The following is a 10,736-nucleotide window of genomic DNA, read 5'->3' on the forward strand; positions in this document are numbered from 1 at the left end:
ATAATTATTGTTTACCGTCCTCACGAGGGTTGGCATAGACAACAAATATATTCCATTATGCTTCTTCCCCAATTTTGATTTTAACATGCAGAAACTCGAAATGTTTTTGGAGAAGTTGGATTTGAATTTTATCTTTTTTACATCCCATATAAATTCCCCCAACAAAGCCTTTATTATCTGTATACTCATAACCATCAAAGCCCAATTGACTAAACTTCTTATATAGCATACTAGGACCGATTCTAGTCTCTATGATGATGAGCATTGCATGTTGGTTATCCCGAATATAATGATTGCAAACACGAACAAAAGCCTTATTGCTCGCTCGCTAAAAATTCCATAACATAATCTTAATCCGATTTTGATTCATAAACACAATTATATATTGATGGTAACCCCTTGAAGGTCCTTTGGAGTTTCCTTAATAACTTCCATTTCTAGTTCGTCACCCTTAGACCTAGTATCATCTTCTTCGTCCATCATTAGCTCTACTTTGCCTTGCATATGACTTTCTTCAGGAATAAGAGAAGAATAAGAGGATAGGACAGGATATTAGTTGTGATCAAATTCTCGTTAGCACTTTGGGCTCTTAAAGCTTTAGTGCCAAGTCGATCCAGATTATTACAGATATTTATTTGAGCTCCCCTTTCATCCTTAATAGCTCTTTTTTCCACTAACGATGAATCTTCAGTGATGTTTAAGCCAGTAACAAGATCACTCACTTCCTCTTCTGACAATAAATTATCCAATTCTTGCAACCCATTACCCTTTGAAGCTCCTTTAAAGTTCACTTTTTGAATTCCTTGATACGCCATTGTTGAGTTTTTTTTTTCTTCTGCTCCTTTATAGTCGCTCTCTTAAGCTTAATAGTACCCCTGTAATTTTGACTTGTTTGAGGCCTTTCCACATCCTTAGTACATGCTTTTTCTCTTAAAGGAGCCTCAACTTTAGGGTTAGGTTGAGCTTTAGGCTCATTGTTCTTGTCAGAAGAAACGATTTGTTTGTAAACTTCTGTGTATTATTAGAATGCAATTTTGGACTCTTATACATAAAAAAAACTTTAGCTATTCTACTAATTATGATAAATAGTAAATACTCTTAATTTTCCCACTGTCTCTTAACCTTCCAAATCTCTCCATTAACTTATTATTAAAACCTACTAACTCTAACATTAAAGTTTATTCAACAAAACTCCTCTGTAAACTTAAATGTTTCTTCTATTCATCATGCCTATCAATTTCTTCCCTCTGTCGAAGATTTCTTTTGATAGTGGTTTTGTGAAAATGTCTGCTGCTTGGTCCTTACTTGCTACATGCTTCAATTCGACACTTCCTTCCTTCACGTGTTCTCGAATAAAGTGAAAACGAACGTCAATGTGTTTGCTCCTTTCATGGTTTACTGGATTCTTTGCTAACTCAATTGATGACCTGTTGTCAACTTGTATTATTGTAGCATCTTTCTGTTCTAGTTCCATTTTACTCATCAATCTTCTGAGCCATATTGCATGACAAACACACCAGGATGCTGCTACATATTCTGCTTCACATGTCGAAAGTGTTACTATTGGCTGCTTTTTAGAAAGCCAAGTGAATGCAGTATTTCCCATGAAGAACACATATCCAGAAGTGCTTTTTTGATCGTCTATGTCTCCGCACCAATCACTATCAGAGTAACCAACCAACTTGTATTTCTCTGAATTCGAGTAAAACATCCCAAGTGACACTGTTCCTTGGATGTACCTCAGAATTCGCTTCAATGCCTTCCAATGTGTGTAAACTGGCTCCTCCATGAATCGACTTACAATGCCTACACTCAATGAGATATCTGGTCTTGTACATGTGAGATAGCGAAGACTTCCTACCAAACTTCAATATTTTCCTGCTTCGACACGTTCTCCTCCATCAAATTTCGACAGTTTTGTTCCTGGTTCCATTGGCGTCGAAGCCGGATTACAGCTTTCCATCTTATATTTTTTCAAAATTTCTTTTGCATATTTTTCTTGTGAGATGAAGATTCCTGTTTCTTCTTGTCGAACTTCCAGACCAAGAAAGAATCTCATCAGGCCTAAATCTGTCATCTCGAATTCACGTGTCATTGTGCTTTTGAATTCTTCTATCATCTCATCATTACTGCCCAGAAAAATAAGATCATCAACATAGAGAGCAACAAGTAATACATTCATTCCTTTTTTCTTCATATAGAGGGCATGTTCGTACGGACATTGCTCGAACCCGTTCTCCTTGAAGTATGTGTCGATACGTGTGTTCCATGCCCGCGGTGCTTGCTTCAGCCCATATAACGCTTTCTTCAATTTCAGTACCTTCTTCTCTTCTCCAGCTTTCATGTACCCGAGTGGTTGTTCGACATAGACTTCTTCTTCTAGTACACCATTCAGAAAAGCTGTTTTGACATCCATTTGAAATATTGGCCATTTGAATTGAGCAGCTTGAGATATGAGTAATCGAATTGTCTCCATTCTTGCAACGGGTGCAAATACTTCGTCATAATCAACTCCTGCTTTCTGTTTGTATCCCTTCGCAATAAGTCTCGCTTTGTATCATTCTATTTCTCCTTGAGCATTCATCTTTTTCTTGAATACCCACTTTACACCAATGGGTTGACTATCTTTTGGCAATTCAACTAGCTCCCAAGTGTTGTTGTGGATAATCGCCCTCATCTCTTCGTCCATGGCACTTTTCCACTTCTTGTCTCGTACTGCTTCTTCAAAACTGATGTTTTCAGCATCTGCCAAGAGACATACAAGGTGCACTTCACTTGTCGAATCATACAGATCTTGCAAACTTCGCATTCTGGGTTGTGTAGGTTCATCTTCATCGTCAGAATCTTCAAGTTTTGTCGAAATGTTTGATGGTACAGTGACAAATGGTTCTTCAACTTCGACAACAACTTCTGTCGAACTGTTCCAGTCCCACTTACTTGCTTCGTTTATTCGAACGTCTCTACTCACTATCACCTTCTTTCTTATGGGATCAAATAGCTTGTACCCTTTTGTTTTCTCATCATACCCAATGAGTATGTATTTCTGACTTTTGTCTTCAAGTTTCGTTCTTCGTTGATCTGGTACGTGTGTATAAGCAACACTTCCAAATACTTTGAGATGAGAGACTGTTGGCTTCTGTCCGCTCCACGCTTCTTGTGGTGTTTGATCTTCTAACTTCGAATGTGGACATCGATTTTGAACATAAATGGCACATTGTACAGCTTCTGCCCAAAATTCCTTTGGCATGTTCTTGCTTTTAAGCATTGATCGAACCATGTCAAGGACTGTTCGATTCTTTCTTTCAGCCACCCCATTTTGTTGAGGTGAGTATGCTGCAGTTAGAAATCTCCTTATACCCTGCTCTTCACAATACTTCATAAAAGCTGTCGAAGTATACTCACCACCTATATCTGATCGAACTGCTTTAATGTGTCTGTCGGTTTCCTTCTCCACCATTACTTTGAACCTTTTGAACACCTCGAATGCTTCAGACTTTTCTTTCAAGAAATAAACCCATGTCTTCCGTGAGTAATCATCGATAAAGGAAATGAAGTATCTTTTGCTACTGAAAGATTCTGGCGTGATTGGTCCACATATGTCGGTGTGAATTAAATCAAGGATATGCTTGGCTTGATATTCTGCCTTCTTTTGAAATGAAGTTCTTGTTTGTTTGCTCAGCACACATTCTTCACAGAACTTTCCTTCATAATCCATATCTGGTAGTCCATGCACCATGTTCCTTTTCGCCGACCTTCTTAAACCAGCATGATGTAGATGATCAAAGCGTAGATGCCATAGTGACGCTTTGTCTTCGACACTTACTTGTAAACATTTTTCTCGAACGTTTATCAGATTCAGTCTGTACATTCGATTTCTCTCCATTTCGACACGAGCAATCAAATGTCCCAGCTTGTCCTTCAAATACAGTATTCGTTCTTTCATCAGTATCGAATAACCTTTTTCTGTAAGTTGTCCCAAACTCAAGATGTTGGTCTTAAGATTTGGTACATGATAAACATCTTGAATTGATCCAATCAACCCATCTTTCTGCAGGTAACGAATCGTTCCTTTGCCTTCGACCTTCACTTTCGATGCATCTCCGAAAGACACATTTCCATCTTCAATCTTTCTCATTTCTTTAAACAGGTGTTTGTGACCACACATATGGTTACTTGCTCCTGAGTCAAGATACCAAACATTGTCATTTGTGTTGATCTCATTTTGAGCCATCAAGAGAAAACCTTCATTTGCTTCAGCTTCCAAGGTTAGATTGGTTGTTTCTTCTACCTTCTTTTCGATTCGACAATCTTTTGCAAGATGTCCCACTTTATCACAGTTATAGCATTTGAATGAGTTACAATCCTTCGCATAATGGCCATACTTCCCACACTTGTAGCATTCAAAGTTGGAATGGTTCGACCTACCACCTCTTTGACCACGTCCTCTGCCACGCCAATTTTGCTGGATCGACTGTCCTCTGTCGAAGTTGCTGCCTCTACCACTTCGACCACTGTCACGTCCTCCACGACCACGTCCTCTTCCTCGAAAGTTTTGAGAAAAGAGTACCTTTTCGTCTTTGATTTGCTCCTTGGTTTGATTTGCGTCATCTACTCCTTCTTCCTTCTTTTTCATCTTACGTTGTTCGTGTGCTTCGAGGGAACCTGCGAGCTCTTCGACTGCGAGCGTCGAAAGGTCCTTCGACTCTTCTATTGCACACACAATATTCTCAAACTTATCTGTTAAAGATCTCAAAATCTTTTCGACAACTCGTGCATCAGTTACTGTTTCGCCATTTCTGGTGAGTTGGTTCACCACTTTTTGTACACACGTGATGTAGTCAGATACATTTTCTGACTCCTTCATTTGCATCCTCTCCAATTCGCCACGAAGTGTTTGGAGTCGAACTTGCTTTACTCGATCTGCTCCTTTGAACACTTTCTCCAGTGTGTCCCACGCTTCTTTCGACGTAGTCGAACCGACAATCTTTTCGAAGCCTGATTCATCAACAACCCTAAACAACATGTATAGTGCCGTTTTATCCTTCGAACGCGTCTCTTTCAACGCCTTGTTTTGAGCTGCCGTATATCCCTCAGTATCTGTTGGTTCTTCAAACCCATCTTTGGTCACCTCCCACGTGTCTAGAGATCCGAGAAGAGCTTTCATCTGGATACTCCAGTTTTCGTAATTCAACTTCGTTAGCCGTGGCAACGACATTTGATTCATCATATTTGCCATTAGCTTTGATGCCAATTTGTCAGAAGAAACGATTCGTTTGTAAACTTCTGTGTATTATTAGAATGCAATTTTGGACTCTTATACATACAAAAAAACTTTAGCTATTCTACTAATTATGATAAATAGTAAATACTCTTAATTTTCCCACTGTCTCTTAACCTTCCAAATCTCTCCATTAACTTATTATTAAAACCTACTAACTCTAACATTAAAGTTTATTCAACAGTTCTCTACTGTATCAGTTAAAATTCCACTTAGGGATTGGAATCTTGAACCAACTCGACTCTTGTTTTCCTTGTTCTTCAATGTTATGCCAACTTCAAATTCCATATTAACCTCCTTACCAAGATTATTTTTTTTCTTTCGCATTCGTCTAGTTTTCTGGACTACCATCCAAGGTCTAACATCCTCATCCACATCCTCCATAGTATTATCACCCTGAAGTTTACCTTCAGTTTCCTTGTTCTCTTTAACATAAAGCTAATGAGCCTTAGATTCAGTACATCCACATGTAGAGTGGCCAAATCTCCCACACGAGAGGCACAATTGATGGATCCCTTCATACTCGACTTTATAGTGTTTGCCTGTAATCGAGAATATAGCAAGCAGAGGTTTCATTAAATTAACTTGAATACACAATCTCACACATTTCCTTCTTTCCCTTGATATCTTGTTACTGTCAACTTTAATCATTTTCCCAATATGGTCACCAATATAATAAAGCACGCGATTGTCGTAATATTTTATAGGCAAACCTGAAATTTGAAACCATAGCGCAAGTTCTTCAATCGTGTCTCCAGCAGGGCAAAAGTTTGTGCTCAAGCTCTGACAGTTAATTAATGATCATAAATAATCCAAGGGCCCTCCTGAAGAGTGAATTCTCGATATTATTCGCTTGTGAAGGTGACAAGATAAAAATCCTAACCAAGATCCACTATATTGATAATGCTTGTTCGAGCCCACAATTGTTGCAGTATGTTTTCCAAAGCTTTGAACCTGATACGCCTCCCTAACATCTTAACAATAACGCCTTTCTTTCATGGTTGCGAGATGTGATTCTCTTCCTCCGGCGATAAAATGACTTTAGGACAGTTATAATCACCATATTTTCGTTCTTCAATCCTAAGAGGTTTCTCCCTTCTCATAGGTTCCCAAAAGATCTCATCCTTCTGCTCTTATTCTGATCGAATGTCACATTCATCCATATGTTCACATGTAACCATATTTTTGTATGATGGGAGGTTCGCCTGGGAGGGATGCATGTCTTGATCTTGTTCATCTTGGTTCAATCCTAGCAAGAAGTTAGGTAAAACCTAACCCAACACCTCTTTATTTATGTTATTCATATAATCTTGGAGCTTCTGATCATCTTTTTGCTCATAGATATCACAGTTTGCATAGGAAAACCTAAGATTGGTTAAACTCATGGGACAAGGAGGAAACACGAGACGCGACTTCAACCTACTATGTCCCCTCCTAGTAGGTCTTTGATCCGAAGATGAGAAATTTAAACTATCTCATTGGGAAACACCATTGTTGAAGCCAGAGAAACCCTCTAGAGAAGGGTCACACTGATACCCTAGCCCAAATCTCCAAACCCTAACCGAGACACTTCATTTCATGTTGAATTATATTTAATTGAAACTAAGATATGATTAGAATTGACAAGAAAATAATTAGTTTAAAAGTAAATAAAAGACCATATTCAAAAAAGTGAAATCTTAATCATTAGATTACTCCAAAAAATATATCACATGATTATATTTATATATTGGTCTAAAATTTCTTCAATAATACTTTGATATTATAATATCTCCCTGATATGAAAACATGTTTTAAAATATTAATAAAAATTATTAACTTATATTATAATTTCAAATATATTGAATTAACTACAAACGTATGTATAAAATAGTAAATAAATAAATAAAAGTTCATTGTTTAAGTTTATATAAATTATGTTTAATTAGTCTTATTTCTTTTATTTTAACTTATTTATGAAATATTTATCTATTTTAAATTAAAACAATTTTGACAATCTCACATATTTTAATTTTAAAAATTGATATTATATCTATTTTTAAATAAGATGTCGCTCGTTAAATGTGACAAATCATCTTATAATAATCTTTTGAAAAAATGTATATATAAAATCTATAAACTAAACAAATAAACACTTAATAGATTTTTCGGTGTTAAAAAGTGATAAGAGATGAAAACGGTTAGAATTTAAAATAGATAGATTAATTTTATAAATCAAGTCAAATAAAGAGACTAAAAATATAATTAAATTAAAAAATTAAAAGCATATAATAGAACATACATAAAATAATTATATATATATATATATATATATATATATATATATATATATATATTATATATATATATATATATATATATATATATATATATATATATATATATATATATATATATATATATATATATCTCATATAGATCATGTCTATAAAATTTAATATCAATCAAAAATCATTTGATATGTCAACGAGATGCATAAAAACTAACGTCTTACAAAACTTCATGAAAATCGTTAATTTTTATCATTCTCTTTAACATATCAAATGAATTTCGATTGATGTGAAATTTTATATGCGTGAACTATATGATAATAACTTTCACTCTAACGGAAAGTTGTATTATACGGACATAGGGTGAAAAGTTTACAAGTAGCATTATCACATAAGTTTGTTAAGTTTTTATATATATTTAGTTTATATGCGAAGATGATATATGTTTAAATATTTTATTTTATTTATAATTATTATCTTAAAAATGAAGTCTTTACTTGTTTACCTTTTTGATAAGCATTATACAATCGGTTTTTTTATAAAACGCAAATTTGAGAAAGAAATTACTAATTTCTTCCATATCAACTCTTGTATTTGGATTTTTTTTTAAATGGTATATAAGTAGATAGTTTAACACTAAAAAAATAGAAGACAAAAGTAAAAGAGATAAAGTTAGAGAAATCACACTAGAGGTTTTATTGATTCATCCTTAAACCACGCAACTTACTCAAATCCTCAATAATTTTTTTTTGAAATTTTCACTATCAACAATTTGAGTTTTTACACAAATTCAACTCAACAACCTTCCTTACACCAATATTTTTATAGGTATAGTTTGCAACCTCCAAGTAAATTACAAATGCACAAGAGAACTAAGCTCTTAAATAAATAAAAAAAACCATGCACAACACATAAATACACAACTCTCAAAATAAGTTTGTCACTATCTCAGTAATAAGATAATGTGTAATGAATAAAACTTATTTTAGAAGGAAAATGAGTAAGATGATATAGTAGATAGTTCAAAAAAAGTGTGCTTTAGAAATGAGCACAACACTCCTTTAGTCCTTTATATAAAAAACAAAACAACAACAAAAACTAACTAAAAAAGGCAATAATTCATGGGTTTGACCAGTCTCTAATCAATTAGAAATGACAAGTTAATCAATTATGTTAAGTCAAAAAAGAAAACCATAAACACATGTTTGCTCTTTAATCAATTATGAGATGAACTCGTTCATTAATCGCATATAAGAAGGATCTAATCAAGCATACAATGAGTTTAACTTTTCTAATTGATCATATATACTTATTGCTCAATAAAGCACTTGCCACAATTTGTTTTTAGAAGAAATGAGAAATAAATAAAGTGAGAAAACAATTTTATTATGCGTGTGTGCATCGTCTTAGTACTTTAAGACTTACATTTGCTTATTTTACATATAATTGATCAAAAAGATAGAAATTCTAAAGTGTGAGGTCATGCAAGTTTTCACATCTTCAATTTCATTCGATGCTTAACTTTTAGATTAATTTGTATCATTTTGCTCTTAACATTAGAGCTTGATCAACTTTGTTTTTGTTACTTGTCTGATGATGCTTGTGATTAACTTTGTCTTTTTTCAATTGTCATCATCAAAACTCCATTATATTTTAACCTATACAACACATAAAACCATATTTCTCCCCTTATTTGTGATAACAATGCATCTCTCAGAAAGGTGGTAAAACAAAAAAAAATATGAATATAATTGAGTAATTAACTCCGCTTCAAATATAAAAGGGTTGTACTTTATTCCCCATGAGAGAATATCTCCCCCTTGTCATTATCAAAAAGTGGGAAACATGAGAATAAAAATAATATATGAGCATATAAGCAACACATAGAACACATATGACATATTTGAGCAAACAAATGGACGAGAAAATAACACTCATATATTAAAAAAACAGAGGTTACAAAATGAAAGAGAGGAACAAGAGTAAACAAACAAAATAAAATAAGAGAAACACATACAACAAGATAATAACTCATTGTTTTCACAATTATCGTCACCAAAGAGCCAAGAATAATTGACACTCCGGAGTTAGCTAGGTGATTTACAAGGAAGACTACTTTAGATTTTATTTAATTGAGAATTATGGTCTTATTTTGAAGTATCTTTTTGCCATCTTTAATATTTACAATTTTGAAGTTGAGCAGAGCTTCTGCTGGAAGAGACTCAGAAATCTCATAATCAAAATCTTTTAGGTCTGAAAGCCTTGGTTGCTAATGTTAGAATAAAATTGGTTTGCACCATATCTCTAACATTTTGATGATAACAAAGTATTTAAAGAACAATAGGGTATACTAACAAATGTTCAAGTGTGCGGGACGATATACTAAAATTTCTAAATATAACTTAGTACTAGTTATGAGAATGAACATTCAAAGAGAAGCTAAAGATCCAGACTTTGGAAATCCAGACTCTGAAACGTCAGCCTCTGAATGACGTCATCATTTGAAAATCCAGACTCTGAAGCGTCAGCCTCTGGAGATGCAAACTCTAAAGATCTAGTCAACAAAAGGATTGGGGATTTTGATCATGTGAAAACTTAAGCAAAAAATCTGTTGTAAACAACTGAGATGCAACATATAATTCCTTTTATAGCAAAATGATTTTAAAAAAAAGCTTTTTGCGTTATTAATAATATCAGGAAACATCTCAATGTCTCTAAATCAAGCTTCTCAACGACTCTTTTGTGAAAACTCTTCAACGACTCTTTTATTTACCTCTATATAAGGAGCTAAAGATTTGAATAAAAATAACGAGTTATTGAATTCAAAGAGATGTTACTCTGTCAAACTAAAAGCACAATTTTAACTTATAATTTCTTAATTCTTGTATATTCTAGAAATTCTTAAGTCTAATAGAATCTTTATATGTTGTATTTTGTATACACTTCTTATTGTATACCAAGTGCAGTTTTCACAGTCTCTTAATTGTAAGTTAGAGTTTAAGAAGTATTTTGCTAAGTGCTTGGGCATTTAAAGTCTCTTGCTTGTGTGCTTAAGCATAAAAGTATCTTGCTTGTGAGCTTGAGCATTGAAAGCCTCTCACTTGTGTGCTTGAGCATATAAGTCTCTTACTTGTATGTTTGAGCATTTGAAGTCTCTTACTTTATGCTTGAGCAATTGTAATCAGTTT

At 34.0% G+C, this 10,736-nt stretch overlaps 1 protein-coding gene across 1 annotated transcript; it reads right to left on the minus strand.

The window, feature by feature from the left end:
* Positions 1-1,204: 1,204 nt before the first annotated feature.
* Positions 1,205-1,789, minus strand: LOC127104949 (secreted RxLR effector protein 161-like). The gene has a single exon (XM_051042085.1). The coding sequence runs from the start codon at positions 1,787-1,789 to the stop codon at positions 1,205-1,207; it is 585 nt and encodes a 194-aa protein (XP_050898042.1).
* Between the last annotated feature and the right edge of the window lie 8,947 nt (positions 1,790-10,736).

This window comes from Lathyrus oleraceus, chromosome 7, assembly GCF_024323335.1.
Source record: "Lathyrus oleraceus cultivar Zhongwan6 chromosome 7, CAAS_Psat_ZW6_1.0, whole genome shotgun sequence".
Taxonomy (NCBI): Eukaryota; Viridiplantae; Streptophyta; class Magnoliopsida; order Fabales; family Fabaceae; genus Lathyrus; species Lathyrus oleraceus.

What these genes read in the sequence shown, in the direction of transcription:
- LOC127104949 (XM_051042085.1), bottom strand. Translation starts at nt 1,789, where the DNA reads ATGGAGGAGCCAGTTTACACACATTGGAAGGCATTGAAGCGAATTCTG.